The following is a 15,785-nucleotide window of genomic DNA, read 5'->3' as shown; positions in this document are numbered from 1 at the left end:
CACGTGCCCAGGCCGTGCTGGCTGTGCTCAGGGCTGTGCCCAAACTTCTCCATCGATTCTCCCTTTTGGAGGAGAGCAGGATGGCAGGACACAGGCCACCTCCTCCAGCCACCCATGGGACACAAACAGCTTCAAGAGCGGCGTCCTCGTGAGCCCGCTGCCCTCTCCCAACACCGTTATTCCCCCCATGCCACAAAGATTGGTATCCACCTGGAGAGACCAGTGCTGGGAACGGGAGCTGGTCCCAGATGGTGTTGGGGCCTTTGCGGAAAGGGTGCTTCCCGCAGACCATCTGGTAGAGCAGGATGCCCAGGGACCAGATGGTCGCCTCCTCGCCGTGGTAGCGCTTGAGGTAGATCCACTCTGGCGGGCTGTATGACAGTGTTCCTACGGAATACAGACGCAGTTCATCAGGTGGATGCTGCCTGCTCCCAGAGCCTCACCCCAGCATCCCTGGCAATGTGGGGCCTGCCCCAGTGGCACACGCTGGGACCCACTGCCTTCTCGCCGGCCCCTGACTCTTGGTTACAAACTCTGGGTTGGAGAAGAAGCCGCTGGTGTCCAAGAGGGCAGCAGAAGCCCTGGCAAGGCCCAACCATTACATGCAAGGGAAAAACCCACCCAGTGGTGGGGAAAAGCCGTGCCTTCTCCCCGCCCCACTGCACTGCCCCCAACAATTCATCATAAGCCAAGGCAAACAAGGCGAGCGGAGCAGCCCAAGCCCTTCCTCGCCTGCACACCAAGCCAGCTGGTGCACAGTTCTGACCCCCTTCTCTGCTACCCTCATGGGGGTTTTGGTCAGGCTGGCTCCCCCCTGCCCCAGACCCAGCCCGGGACAGGGTGGGTGGCACAGGCTGTCGGCAAGGCCGGGGCCTGTCTCACAGTAACCTCCCAGCCCCATCCAAAAGCAACTTGGCTGAAGAACTAATCCTGTTCCCCCTCAGCCAAAGGGGCAATCTCCACTGCCACACCCGGGCATGGCCATGCAGTGCCCGGCACCAGGAGCATCCCCCGGCTGTGGGCTCACCTGCAAACTGGGTGTAGACCGTGTCCTTAAGGAAGGTGCCACATCCAAAGTCGAGGAGCTTGGCCTCGCCGGTGGCCAGGTGGAGGAGGATGTTCTGGGGCTTGATGTCCCGGTGCAGGACGCCGCAGCTGGTGCAGTGCCGCACGGCCTGCAGCACCTGGCGGAACAGCCCCCACGCCATCTCCTCCGGCAGGAACCCCCACGCCCTCAGTAAGCGAGAGAGGTCCTGAGACGGCTCCGGATGCTCCATGACCAACAGGAACCCGTTGGGGAGCTCGAACCACTCCAGCAGCTGGATGACACCAGGGAAGCCATTGGACACCTTGTCCAGCAGCACGATCTCCAGGGGGGCCCGGGTGCCGTCAGGCTGCGGGGGGACCACGGGGTCGTCAGTGGGGCTGATGCCGTGCCTGTCTGCCTGCTCCCCCTCGGCCAGCCCTGGATGCTCCCCGTCCCCCACGGAGCCCACGGCCACTCTCCCTCCAGGTGTCCCGGCGGCTTCCACCCTGCCGGGCCTCGGCTCGTCCCCGCCCGTCCCGCCCCGCTTTCTGCCGCTGGCCCCGCTCGCTCACCAGCTCGCCCCAGCGCCGGATGCCATCCCGGGACACGGCTTTGATGGCCACCTGCAAGCCAAGGGGAAGGGCGGGTTGAGCTCGCCGCCCGTCCCGCCCTCCTCCTCCTCCTCCTCCTCCTCCTCCTCCTCCTCCTGCACTCACCGGGGCTCCGTCCGCCAGGCAGGTCCCCGCGTAGACGCGGCCGAAGCCGCCGCTGCCCAGCAGCGAATGCAGCCGGTAGCGCTCGTGCAGCGGCTCCTTGGCCTTCGGTGCGGGCGAGACGTGGCCGTCAGCGTTGGGGCCGGGGCCCGGCACGGCCCCCGAGCGCCCCTCAAGCGGCCCGGGCCGGGCTTCCCCAGCCGCAGCGGGCAGCGGCGGCTCGCTGCCGGCGGCCGGGCTGGCGAGCGGCGGAGCTCTGGCCGGGGAAGCCGCCGAGGAGGCGGCAGCGGCCGCGGCGCCCGCGGCCCCCGCCGGCCCCGGCAGGCGCCGGGCTCGAGCCAGGCGGAGCCAAGGGGCGGCGAGGCCGAGCCCGTCCCACAGCCAGCCCCACAGGAGCGCCCAGCAGCGCCACAACCGGCGCGCCGGGAGCCGGGCGAGGGCGAGACCGCGCCGGGCCGCCCAGGGCCGGGGCCGGGGCGGCCCCGCCCGGCACAGGGGAACGGCCGGGGCCATGGGCCGGGCCGGCAAGGGGAGGGGGACACCGGCAATGGGACAGGGACCGCGGGAGTGGGACACTGGGACAGGGACACCGGCACAGGGACACTGGGACAGCGGGACACCGGGAGAGGGAGAGGAGGACGAAGAGCTCGAGCAAGGAGAGCACGAACAAGAGTCACAGCGAGAGCGCGTCGCTACAGTCGCTGCTGCCGCCGCTGCTGCTGCCGAAGCGCAGGGGCCGTTGGTCCGTTGGTCCGTTTGTCCGTTCCCCGTTGGCCCCCGCGAGCCCCGGGGGCAGCCCCGGCCGCTCCGCTCCCAACCAGCCCCGGCCGCAGTCACGGAGCTCCCCTTCCTCCCGCCCCCACGCCAAGACCACGGCCTTTTGGAGCTGCTTCACTTTAGTTCAACTTCTTGGCTGCCAAGTTTGCAACTTCCCGCCGCTGCTCGGACCCCATCCCGCCCGCTCGGCCCGCGCTGCTGTCGCTTCCTCCCAGGCCAGGCGGGCTCTGCACTTGCCCCTCAACTTTGGCAAGGGCTTTGCTCAGTGAGGAGCCCCGGCACGTCCGGCCAGCGCCAGGCAGAGCCAGCCCCGGGGGAGGGCAGAGCAGGACGATCGGCAGGGGAAATGCAGCCCTTTGGGGTCAGCGCTGCTCCCCGACCACCCCAGGGCTGGTCCTGTTTTCCACCTGGTTTGAGGGAAAATCGGCAGCTGCAGAGAGGATTAAGCAGAAGAGAATTAGAAGACTCTTCTTGCTGCCCTTTGGATGCCAGTCCCTCCTAATAAATGCAGGCTTAATTTGGAATGGACACGATGTAGCAGCTTTTTCAGCACCCAATATTTAACAGCTGCCTTTCAGGGGACAATGGGAAAAGGGGGGGAGAACAGGAGAAAAGGGGGGCTGGGACCTCCAAAGTGAGCGAGGAGGGGGCTGAGACTGTGAAACCGAGCAGGGCAGGGGGAAGAAACACCCCCAAACCGAGCTGGGGGGGAGCTGGGGACGGTGGGGATGATGGGAAAGGGGTGGGAGAGGGGAGAAAACGGGTGTTGGACAGTGGGCAGGGGGACAGAGGGCAGGGGGTTCCCACATGGGTCTCCCCTGTCCCCCATCACTTGAGCCCTGGAGCGGTTCCCTGGGGCTCTGGGAGGGGGCAGATCCGCCCTGGGAATGTCCACTGCTTCTGTAACCCTTTGTGTGCTTGCTCTGGTGACGATTGTCCACAGGTGCCCAACCCCCCTGTCCATCCCTGGGGGGCTGATGGGGGGACTCCCCCACCCAGTAACTGGTGCTGCAGCAGCTGTGGGGCAGAGGGGGGTGGGAAAGGGGGGTCCGGGGTGGCCCCCTGAGCTCCCAACCTGCTGGGGGGGCTGAGGGCTGCTGGGGGGGCACCCCCTGACCTGTGTCCCTGCACACCCAGGGCTGTTCCAGGTCCTGGGAAAAGCCGAGTGAACGGCCCCAACCGGGAGAGGTTCCTGCCCGGGTACATCTCCAACTGGGAGCAGCTCAGGCACTTCAGCAAAGATTTGGGCACCTGGGGGGGACACCCCGTGTGGGGAGACCTAGGCCAGGCACTGGAACAGCCAAGGGGAGTTCCTGGAGAACAGACAGGATCAGGGGACATGAACTGCTGGCACAACTACGAGAATGTGGCCCCGTTTGCCCGGCCTGGGAACCCCCATTTTTGGGGTAATCTCCCCAAATCCTCCCAAATATTCCTCTGAATCCCCAAATGCCTGGGGTCAGGGCTCTGGCTCAAGCTCTCGTCCCCTTCCCGGCACAGGGTGGGTCTTTCCTCCTCAGAGCACCCTGGGCTGGCTTTGGAGCCCCTCCTCCTGGGGTACCTTCGTGGCTTTCCCTCCCCGCTGCCTTCCTGCGCCGTGGAGCCCTTCAAAACGGCCTCTCCCACCAGGCTCTGCGGGGGGGATTTGTCCTCCGGGCTCTCCGTCCTCAGCTCGGGGCCTGGGGCAGGAGGGAAGAAGGACAGGGAGGGGATTTGCCTCCGGCCCAGAGGGAAGGCCAAGGACATCCCCCCAACTCCGGCCCCAGCAGGACGGCGGCGGCAGCGGGGTTGTCCTGCAGCCGGGGACGATGCTCAGCTGGGAGATACAGGACAAGACAGGGCAAAGGGGCACTGACTTCCTCCTCACCTGCCTGGGGGTCCTGGGGCATCTTCCTCTTCCTCGCAGCCTCCTCCTCCATCTGGCCAAGCTTTGGGAAGGAATTATTCTGTGTAAACTCATTCCCTTCTGCCCAGAGTAACTCAAACTAATACACATATATCAGACTTACAGGCTGATGCCATAGAGTTTAGAGACAGACTTCCCAAAGGGATGAATTTTTCCTGGTTTAGGAGGGAAAACAAGGTGTGGGTGCATTGGGTTGGCGGTCCCTCTGTTACAACCCACCCCAGGAAAAGAGGGGGGGGTAACCCAGGTTTTATCAATAATTCCTTTGGGGTGGATTAAAGCAAAACGACACTAAATAATTGGTGTCTGAAAACATATATTGACAAGATTTATTTTAACAATTTTGTATCAATAGGTATGTTAGCATTTTGGGTGCTGTCATAACCTTTCGGGGGAGGAGGAAAACAAATGCATAGGGGAGAGAAAGACAGGGTAAGAGTAAGGGAGAGCAAGAGAAAAAAAAGGAAAGATGAGAGTGGTATAATCACCACCCACTGGATCCAGCGACGTCTTGATCCGCAGGCGGTGGGGGGAGAAGAAGAAGAAAAACCCCGCCAAACCCCCAAAGTCACCAGTCAGTATCTATATCCTTTGCAGCTCCCCCAAGGCGGGGAGTTGTTTTCACAGGGTGGTGTCTCCCTTTTTGGCGCGGAGTTCGTGGTCTCTTCCCGCCTTTTCTTTTCGGGGCTTGACATCTTCTGCACTGGAGGACGGGGGATGGGCCCAGTTGCCCATCAGAAAGTCAAAAGCCTGCAGAAGTCTCTTAGAATGCAGAAATCCTTAACTGTTCCAGTCTCTGACACCCTCCTGCCCAGCTCCATCTCTAGAAGTCACCTGGAATCACCAGGAATCACCTCCAAACCACCAAGATTCAGCCCAAAACAACCCTCTCAGCAGTGGAGTTCCCCCTCGCTGGTCCATCCACTTTGGGGTTCTGGGGTCCCTCCTGGGTGGGCTGCTGGAGGTCTCACATGTATTGGGGAACCCCCTCTCCAGGGTTCCCGCCCTCTCTGGGCTGCCGGAGATCCCGGGAATCCCAGGGGTCCTTCCTTTATGGGCTCCTCACTTTGCCATTCTGGGGATCCCCCTTCTCTGGGCTGCTGGGGGTCCCGGGGGTCCCGGGGGCTCCCCTCTCCGGGGTCCCTTTTAGGGTGGTCGGGGGCTTTCGGGGTCCCAGGGTCCCTTCTCCCCTGACTCTCGCCTTCGGGGTGCTGGCGATCCCAAGGTGTCCAGCCCTCTCTCCAGGCTGCCGGGGGTCCCGGCTCCCCCCACAGCCCTCGCTGCTCCCCCCTCCTCTCCAGACTGCCGGGAGTTCCCCCTCTCCGGGCCCCCGTTTCAGATTCCAACCCCCGCCTGTCCCAGGGGTCCCCAAAGCCGGTGTGTTTGTCCCGTGTCCCCCCCACTCCCCGCCGGTATCCGGCGATCGCCACGTGGCTCCGGGGACCCAACATCCCCCTGCTCATCGTCGGGGCTGTGCCGGGAACCCACCCCGGGACCCCCAAAAAACACCTCCCGGGGATCCCCAATATCCCCCCAAGGGGCATTTGCGGCTCAGCTTTGGGGTCCTGCAAGATCCAAACATCCCCCTGCACCCCCCAAAAAAATCCCAGCGTGCTCAAGATATTTGGGGCGAGCTCCCCCTCCCCGGTCACCTGCGGGATGCGGGGGGCGATGCTCCCGGGACGCGGGGACTGCGGATACAGCGGTCGGTGCATCCACGTGCGTTCTTTCTCCTCCTCCTCCTTCCCCTCCTCCTGGGGGGGTCCGGGTGGAGCGCTGGGCGCTGCGGGTCTGGCTGGCAACTGATGAGTCATCAGCGCTGCGCGCTCGGATTGGCTGAGCACTGCTTTGGGGGCGGGGCTAAAGGAAAGGGGGTTCTTTGCAGGGAAGACATTTGGAGCTGGAAGGACTCCAAAGCTGAGCCGCAAATGCCCCTGGTGGGGATCGGGGGGGGTCCGCGGGAGGGGATTTGGTTTTGGGGGTGTCCCGGTGGCGGTTCCCGGCAGAGCCCCGGCGGGTCTTGTTGGAAATGATCCAACTTGCCTCAAATTTTAGTCAGGGGAAGCAGTTGACCGGGTTTCTTTTCACGGGCTCTTGTCGGTTTGATCTTTAAAGCACCCAAACTTGGAGTTTCTCTGCACTGGCTCTGATGAGCTTCCATAAACAAAGCCCGAGGGAGCTGAAGATTGGACATCTGGGATCTTAAATTCCTGGTCCTTCAAGGACCTGTTGGAGGAACCAGAAGGTCCAGAGGGGATTAACAAAGACATTGCAGCCTGAGAGTTGGAGACTGTGTCTGAGGAGGAGTGCTAAGAGGACCAAAGAAGGTGGACCAAATTAGCCAGTTAAGGATAGACTACTAATTAGAGTCTTAATTAATGAAGAGAATTCATTAGTTCATTAATTGGGGTAAATTAGAAGCAATGAACATGAATTTGTTTGTTTGTTCAAATGTAGAAATGTGTGAAAAGTCTGGAAAGGGACAGGTGTGGCTGGAATGATTGGCTCCCTGTCTCTGGGAGCCAGAACAAAGCAGTGCCTGGCTCACCAACACTTCCCAGGGGCGTTGGAGGGTTTCATTTCTTCCCAACGCTTTTCAGGGACAATTCTTGGTGAGCCAGGTGGGACAATGCTGTCGACCCTCCAGGGATTCCGGGACCCTGAGGACTCCAGGGAGCAGTGAAAATATTCTTCTGGGAGATCTAAGTCCCTGGATCTGGTGAGTTCAAAGCAAGATCCCTGGAATTTTATTAAGGCATTCCTGAGTGTATAAAAGGTATACCTAAGCATCCTAGAAATGGAGCTCTAGAACAGAATTGAATAGAATTGGGTTGTGAAAGTGATGCTAGAACTGTAAAAGAAGGAGTGTGATATTTGGCTTATGAGAAGAAATCAGTATTGACTGAGTGAAAGGGGTGGGTTCCAGGCCCCAGGTGTGGTTCAGGGGGTGGGTTCCAGGCCCCAGGTGTGGTTCAGGGGGTGGGTTCCAGGCCCCAGGTGTGGTTTAGGGGGTGGGTTCCAGGCCCCAGGTGTGGTTCAGGGGGTGGGTTCCAGGCCCCAGCTGTGGGTCAGGGGGTGGGTTCCAGGCCCCAGGTGTGGGTCAGGGGGTGGGTTCCAGGCCCCAGGTGTGATTCAGGGGGTGGGTTCCAGGCCCCAGATGTGGGTCAGGGGGTGGGTTCCAGGCCCCAGGTGTGGTTCAGGGGGTGGGTTCCAGGCCCCAGGTGTGGTTCAGGGGGTGGGTTCCAGGCCCCAGGTGTGGTTCAGGGGGTGGGTTCCAGGCCCCAGGTGTGGGTCAGGGGGTGGGTTCCAGGCCTCAGGTGTGGTTCAGGGGGTGGGTTCCAGGCCCCCCGTGTGCTTTGCCCACAGATCAGTCACACACAGAGCTCTTGCCCATAGAGCTGCTTTGGGGAGGGCTTTGCTCAGGGAACTGTGTTTGTCAAAGCCAATGGTCAGTGCTGGAGAAAGTGAAGTGTTTGGGGAGTGTGTGTTACTGGCAGTGTGTGTTATAGTATTAGAATCCTGTCTGACTCAGAGACACCCATAATAGATATAAAAAAGAAAAAATTCACTTGCTGTAGAGTGTTAAATGCAAAAGTTTGTTCCTGTGTGAATTTTAAAGTGTTTGGTGCACATTAAATATTTGAAGGAAGGTAAATTGCCACAGCAGCTGTTAAGCTGGGATTGTGTGTTCAGAGCATTCTTTAGTGTCAGCTTTAGTGTTTGCAGGGGTTGGATTTGTGTTAATTGTGCCGATCTTCCATTAGTGATTAGTGAATTAGAGATTCAGTTTGTGGATTATAATACGGTTTTTCAGTTGCTGTTGTTTTGTCAGAGAAAAGAGAAGTGAACTGAAATCTCTAGATTTATTCTTTGAACTGAGCAATAGTCAGGGTTTGGGAAGGTGTGGTTTGATGCCAGGGAGCAGCAGCAGCTGGGGAGGTTCTGAATCTGAAAAATCGGTCCGAGAAACTGCTCAGAGACTTTTTATCTTTAAGCAGCAAGGTATTTGTTTATTCAACGTTGGGAGCAAGCCAGCTCGCGCTGGACAAACTTGCTCAAAGGCTTCACACAAAATCAGCATTTTTATACAATCTTCAGATTGTATAAATGCATATTCAAGTGATTCCAACATCTATCTCTGCATATTAATAATAGGTGGAGTATAGGTGGAGCTCAGGCGGGGCTTGGGGCGGTGCTTCTCTTGGCCCTCAATTTTGGTGGGTCTGGGGGCTTCAACTCATCTTCCTCAGCTTGACCTTCCTTCTTTTCCATTGTTCTTGACCCGCTCACTGAAGCTTGGAGAAAGCCCTGGCTCCAGGCCTATTTCTTCTATTCAAATGTCTACCTGATCCTACTGCATTTCTAATTTATTGCTTCTAGGCCTATTACATGTTCCTGTACTATTCTCTTAAGCTTTGGTCCAGTAAGTAGAACAGAACAAGCACAGATCGTTTTGGATGTTGGTAGCTTGTTAGCAGGCCCAAATTTCTTAGTTAACTCTTTTGGGCCTGGCCTCCTGTTTCATTCCCCCCTTTTTGTTTAGAATTTACGAATTCTTTCATCAAGTTCCAATGGATTTTGATAGGTATTCATCACAGCCCACATTATCTGCATCCTTCTAACCATGATGCTTGATTTGCACCATAGCCAAACAATTAGGACCAGTAGTAGAATCATGCCAGCTCCTAATACCAATATTGGATGTATCAAATAGTGGAACACTCGTGATGCCGTAGGGGAGTATCCTGTAAAGACGTCCCACCAGTGGTGCTCTCCCACTTTTTCTACTTTGGTTAAAACGGTTTTTATGCTCTCAGTGTCATGTTCTACTTGCCAGAGCATTTGTTTAGTCGTTCTGTTTACTTCCTGGACCAGTTTTTCTATATCAGGATGTTTAAGCATTGCTTTAGAAAGATTAATGTTCATTGCTATCTGTAACTTTGGCACATCATGGTACATTATATAATCAGCTTCTATCAGTTGTCTAGTAGTCACTGGAACAGTATAATCAAAGTCACAGCCTATTATTTTAGTAAAAAAAAATTAGTACCACTCACTACTTCATGACAAATATCTATGGTAAAATTAACACAAAAGATTCTAACACATGCACAACCATTTCCTACGTAATAGACTTGTGATTGGGTTTTAGTTTGGGGAAGCATTTCAAAGGTACACACACTATCGTTAGCAGCTAAGCAGAAATCCTCATTTCCTACTACAGCATTTTCACAGATATATCCTAATTGTCCTTTAGGAATACATGCCTCAGTACCGACTGGCTGCCACTTTTTCTTGGTGTGATCATAACTTGCCCAAACATTATGGTCAATGGGTCTGACAATTACATTTTGGTGTATGGCTCCTAATGTCAGGATAGGAAAGATGGTCTTTTCTTTGGCTGCACTGATAGTGAGCACATAAGCTTCAATTTGTTCATGTTGAGGGTTGTAAGTGAAGTTCACTAACTGCCACCACGCTTGGGAATTTCTCTCAAACTGTGTAGTAGAACTGTTTCTAGCTATTATTTCTCTTACTTCTTGTGGTAATATTCCTGAAGGTCCTTCTCTTAATATTCCTGCAGCTACAGATTGTACCCACTGTTGAGTTTGGAGACATTGTATTGCAAGTGCAACCCTTTTATGGATGACACCAGCATAGTGAATAATTTTGGTGAAATCTTTTGCAGTGTGGTTGGCTTCTAATGTTAACAATTTAACTGCCAATGATTGTGTTTCTGCCAAAGTGAGCAAAGATGACCTTAAAGGGACTTTGAATTTTCTTAGATCAGATGTGAGAGCACTTAGTATATTCACTAATACTTCTTGATCTATGGTGTTTAATACACTTAATCCTGTGCCAAACCATCCGGTTACATCGCTTTGAATTCTGGTACGAGGGGATCTGGCCATCATCTCTGCATGCCAGCCTTTAGGGCTTTGCTGTATATAGGGCTGACAATCTTTTTGTATGTTTGATATGTTTACTTGAAGGCTTATTTGAACCCTCTTCAGTGAATATGTGGGATCTAACAACAGCTTCTGCTCATTTGAGTGTCTAATCATGTAAGGTCCAGCATAAGTTAAATTGTGGACACTCTCACAGGCTAAAGAAGGAGTTGTAAAACTGGTGGTGGTCTTAGTCAATGGGGTGGTAGGAGATTTGCTGGTTGGAAATCTCCTGGTTATATTTCCTTCCCTGAATGTCCACTGACACATCACAGAAACTGATTTATCTAGAGTGAAGGTGTGCCAACACTGATCAGCCACTAATTACATTTCACAGTAACGTCAATTCTGGGTGACCATCTAATCTGTGCCTATTAAAACACTTGCATCGTATGGGGTACCAGGATTTTACCAATTATTCAGTACCTTTGTTCCTTGGAGGACTATAACAGATGCATTGTATTGGTTCAGTTCAGATGAATTCAGAATATCTGTATTTATAGCAAATCATAGACTAGAATTCCCATTATAGGCCTGAGACCATAATAATTTTTGGGCCAGGGTTTGATTTAACACTAATGTACTTATCAGTCCAGAGATCAGCACTGAGGAGGCTTGATAGTAGATGATTCCTCTCCCGAGGTCCATGCTTCCTCTGGAACCCTCTTGACTCGAGAGCAGTGGATCCCCGTGGGTTTCTCTTTCACCCGGATCGTGTGGAGGTTGTCATCAGCACCTGGTAGGGTCCATCCCACTTCTCCCACAGTGGATCTCCTGAAAGATTCTTAACATATACCCAATCACCAGGGTTGAATGGATGTAACTTACAATCAGGCTGCTTGGGTTGGTGTTCTAACACCACTGTAGCATTTTTCTGCAATTGTTTTTCCTACAGCCATAACATGATCGTACACATACTGATTACTGATTTGATCTACAGCTTCACTGTTCACAGTTTGCATCATGTAGGGTCTGCCCAATAGAATTTCAAATGGTCTCAGTTTCCCTTTTGATCTTGGCTTGACCCTTAGCCTGATTAAAGCAATAGGTAAAGCTTGATACCAATGAAAATTTGTTTCTTGACATATTTTAGATTCATCTTTTCTACTTGCCCACTTGCTTGGAGTCTGTAGGGCATATGCAGTTGCCAGTTGATTTTTAGTGCTTTACTTATTGCTTGTACAATTCATGCACAGAAGTGTGAACCTCTATCTGAAGAGATGCTCTTAGGCATTCCAAACCGTGGTATAATCTCATTCAACAAGACTTTAACCACTCCTTTTGATTCATTTTTTTCTACATGGGAAAGCTTCAGGCCATCCAGAAAATGTGTCAGTCAAAACTAAGAGATAACAGGACCCCCCCCTTTTCTTGGGAGCTCAGAGAAATTAATTTGCCAAGTTTCACCTGGGAAATGCCCTTTACTTATTGCCCTTTGGCGTATTTCTGTTCCAGTATTAAAGACAAAGTTCACATTGGGATGTGACTTGCTCTATTGTGATAAATAAATTTGGTCCTGCTACTCTAGTCCTTAAATGCTAATAGAGTGAGTCTAAGCCCCAATAGTTTTATCATGTTTTACTTTTACAAATTGCCACACTAATTTTTCTAACAGTATTAACTGACCTGTTTTTAGTTAACCTCATCTATTGTCTAACACCTTACCTTCATTTTCATGTATCCATTTATAATCTGTTTCTTGATATTCTACCTGTTGATCTGTGTCTAGTTCTTCTAGCACTAAAGCTGCTACTGATAGTTCTTTACTTCTTGCAGCAGCTAATTCAGCTTCTGCATCAGCTTTTCTGTTTCTTATTTCCAGGACAGTGTAACCTTTCAGGTGTCCTTGGCAGTGCATAATTGCCACCTGAGTGGGGAGTTGTACAGCTTCTAATAATCATAGAGTTTCTTCAGTATATTCCACAACTTTTCCTTGAAGAGTTAAAAGTCCTCTTTTTTCCAGATTGCTCCATGAGTGTGAACTATGCCAAAGGCATATTTGGAGTCAGTCCAGGTGTTAATTTGTTTTCCTTCTGCCAATCCTAAAGCTCGAATGAGAGCCATCAGTTCTGCTTTCTGGACTGAGGTTCCTGCGGGCAAAGGATTTGATTTGATTACCTCAGTAGTGGTGGTCACAGCATACCCAGCCATCTTCACACCTTGTCTTATGAAACTGCTGCCATCGGTAAACCAGTCGTCTGCATCCAGGGGTGGTTCTTCTTTAAGGTCCAGGCAGCTGGAGTGCACTGCTTCGATGGTTTCCAGGCAGTCCTGCATGACAGGTGCAGCCGAGATTCTTCCTTCTAGGAATGAAGCTGGGTTAACAGTGTTAGTCACCTGAATGGTTATGTCATCTGATTCAGCCAGGATTACCCGATATTTCAGAAATTGGGAGGGTGACAGCCAATGATTTCCTTTCTGTTCCAGTACTGTAGATGCTGTGTGGGACACTAACACAGTCATTTTCTGTCCCATTGTACACTTCCTGGCTTCTTCCCTATTTATGATCATTGTTGCTACTGCCCTTAGGCAGGTGGGCCATCCTTTGCTTACTTCATCCAATTGCTTGGAGAAGTAGGCCACTGTTCTTTTGTGTGGCCCTTGTTGCTGAGCCAGGACCCCCAGAGCCATTCCTCGTTGTTCATGGGAGAACAACCAAAAGGGCTTCGTTACGTCAGGCAATCCCAACGCCGGGGTCCTCATGAGTTCTCACCTCAGCTGTTTGAAGGCTCCACTTGTATCGGGAGTCCAGATGAGGTTGCCCTCAGTCATTTTCAGCAGGTCATATAAAGGCTTTGCAATTAGCCCATACTGATATATCTATAAACAACACCAACCTGTCATTCCTAGAAAGGCTCGAAGGTTTCTCACCATCTGTGGTTTCAGTGTCTGGCAGACAGTTTCCTTTCTTGTTGTCCCCAGTGATCATTGTCCTTCAGATACTTTGTAATCCAGGTACACCACTTGTTTCTGCACCGGCTGTGCTTTCTGTTGAGAGACTCGATACTCAAATGAGTCCAAAAAGTTTAAGAGGTTTACTGAGTATTGGGCACATTCTTCTTGTTTTTCAGTAACAATCAATAGATCATTCACATATTATAAAAGTACACCCTCTCCTGGTGGTGACTGCCATTGTTCCAATTCTTTAGCTAATTAATTCCCAAAATTGTGGGAATATTTCCTAACCCTTAAGGTAACACTGTCCAAATGAGCTGAGTTTTCCTTCCTGTGGTGGGATTTTCCCACTTGAAGGCAGATATCCTTTGACTTTCCTGTGTTAAGGGAAGGCAGAAAAAGGCATCTCTTAAGTCTAATACTGTGAACCAAATTACACTTTCTTTTAATATTGTTAATAAGGTATACAGGTTTGCAACAGCTGCATGTATGTTTTAGCTATTTTATTTACTGCTCTTAAATCCTGAGCCAACCTATGTGTTCCATTTGTCTTTTGACTGGTAAAATTGGGGTGTTGAAATCTGATTCACACTCTACAAACCCTTAATTTCAAAAAAATTGTCTATTATTGGCTCAATTCCTCTTCTATCTTCCAGCTTCAGTGCATATTGCTTCCTAACTACTGGGTTTGCTCCTGTCCGTAATTCTATTTCAATGGGAGCTGCTCTTTTTGACTTTCCTGGTGTTTCAGTAACCCAAACTCCTGGGTATACCTGATCTAAAATTTGATTGACATTTGAATTACCCTGGCTTGGCTCCACATAGCTCATTGCTAAACTCAGAGCTGCTATTAATTGTTCTTCCTTTACCTTGTCATGGTTTGAGATAGTCCCCAAATCCAATTCCCTAGCTCCATCCCCCCTCCCACATCTCAACCTAATGTGAGATGGGTTTTTCCAGACAAAACACACCAGACTCAAAGTGGGGGAAAGGGAATATATTACAATGACTGTACAAATAAATATAACATCACATTATACACATGATCACAACTATCTCTACCATGACATATGTATTTACAATGGATCAGATCTCTTCTCCCCTCCAAATAAAAGTCCAGGAGGGAAAGAAGGACAGATCCCTTCCAGTCCTTAAGCAGCAGCTCCTCTTCTGTCCTCCCTGCAGCAGTAACTGGGTTGTTGTAGCTGGATCTCTGTTCAACATACACAAGGGGGTCTCCAAGCCCCTCGGCTCTCCTTCGGTCCAAGCGAAGGCCTCACCTGTGGGCTGCCAGCAGGGACCAGACTCGCATCACCACAGGCATATCACGAACTGCAGGGGCATCTTCGTGAAAGTCCCTTCCTCAGGGGATTCAAATTCCCGTTTGCAGAGCTCCGTGCTCTGTCTCCAGGCAGCGGGGGGGGCGAAGCCCTCCTCCACATTCCTTTGGCTGTCCTGGTCCAGCTTCAGGACGCCTTTGAGCTTCTCAGCTCCTCTCTGTAAGTGCTGTAGCACTCCAAGGCTCTTTCAAGTAAGAGTCCATCATCTTCCTCCTTCCAGGAGGTCTCAAAGGAGTTTTGGGGGGTCTGGTACAGTCTTACCCCAAACTCTGTCTCTCAGCTGCTGGTTCTCTCTCTCTCCCTTTCCAGGAGTCTTTTCTCTGGTGCTGCATGTTGTTTCTGCTGCTCCTTCAGTACAGGTCCTTATCTCTGGCTCTCTGCCACCTTCTCCGGCCAGTGTCGGCTGCTGCTGTGTGCCCATGGAGAAAACACCTCCCGGCATAACTACAGGCACCTAGCCCAGCTTTATGCTGTTCCAGGTCCCTGCAGCCCCCCAGCCGGGGCTGGGAGGCCCCAGAGGGCCCAAGGGGCTTAGAGCCCCCTCCTCGTGGCTCACAACATGGCCACCTCTCCTCCAACAATCAAAACTACAACTCATCTCTTCCGGTGAGCTGTGATATGTTTACATTTCTGCAGGAGCGCCCATTGGGCAAAACTTCAAAACTTCCAGAGGTTTCCACCCCTTGGGGTCTACCACTTTTCTTAGCCTCTGGGGGAAAACAAAATTCAAACCACGACAACCTTAAGTTCAATTTTACCTTGTTTGAATTCTATTACAGCTCCCAGATTTTCTAGTAGGTCTCTGCCCAATACGAGTTTGGATAAATTTGGTAAATACAAAAACTGATGCACTCCCATTTGTTTTCCAATTTTGAACTTTAGGGGTTTCAAAAGAAAGCTTTTCTGATTGGCCAGTGGCACCCACGACTTAAACATATTTATCACTTTTAGGTATTAATTCAAAACAGAAAATGTAGCCCTGGTGTCAATTAGAAAATCTAATTCTTCTTTTTCTTCCCCTAGTTTAATTTTTACCAGCAGGTCCCCTAGCACTGGCCTGCCAGCCCCCCCCTTCACTCAGTACTCTGTAAGCAACAACAGCCTCTCCTGTGCCTGTATTTCCACCTGTTAATTCAGGGCATTCTTGCTTCCAGTGTCCCTCTTTTCTGCAATATGCAC

At 52.2% G+C, this 15,785-nt stretch overlaps 1 protein-coding gene across 1 annotated transcript; it reads right to left on the bottom strand.

Annotated features, from left to right (window-relative positions):
* Positions 1-27: 27 nt before the first annotated feature.
* LOC135404908 (serine/threonine-protein kinase pim-1-like) lies at positions 28-2,726 on the bottom strand. Its single transcript, XM_064639637.1, has 5 exons — positions 1,600-2,726; positions 1,000-1,394; positions 520-581; positions 211-387; positions 28-62 (listed from the first exon to the last, which is right to left on the bottom strand). Exons 1-5 carry the CDS (start codon positions 2,251-2,253, stop codon positions 28-30), a joined length of 1,323 nt encoding a protein of 440 aa, XP_064495707.1. The 5' UTR covers positions 2,254-2,726.
* Positions 2,727-15,785: the final 13,059 nt, after the last annotated feature.

The sequence above is a fragment of the Pseudopipra pipra genome, chromosome W (genome assembly GCF_036250125.1).
Source record: "Pseudopipra pipra isolate bDixPip1 chromosome W, bDixPip1.hap1, whole genome shotgun sequence".
NCBI classification, from domain to species: domain Eukaryota; kingdom Metazoa; phylum Chordata; class Aves; order Passeriformes; family Pipridae; genus Pseudopipra; species Pseudopipra pipra.
The sequence above is the reverse complement of the archived record's forward strand: the minus strand, read 5'-3'. Positions and strand labels throughout refer to the sequence as shown.

What these genes read in the sequence shown, in the direction of transcription:
- LOC135404908 (XM_064639637.1), bottom strand. Translation starts at nt 2,253, where the DNA reads ATGGCCCCGGCCGTTCCCCTGTGCCGGGCGGGGCCGCCCCGGCCCCGG. An exon ending in TCCGGCGCTGGGGCGAGCTG is followed by an intron (nt 1,395 to 1,599) that starts GTGAGCGAGCGG and finishes GTCCCCCCGCAG; the next exon opens with CCTGACGGCACCCGGGCCCC. An exon ending in CCCAGCACTGGTCTCTCCAG is followed by an intron (nt 63 to 210) that starts GTGGATACCAAT and finishes CTCCTCCAAAAG; the next exon opens with GGAGAATCGATGGAGAAGTT.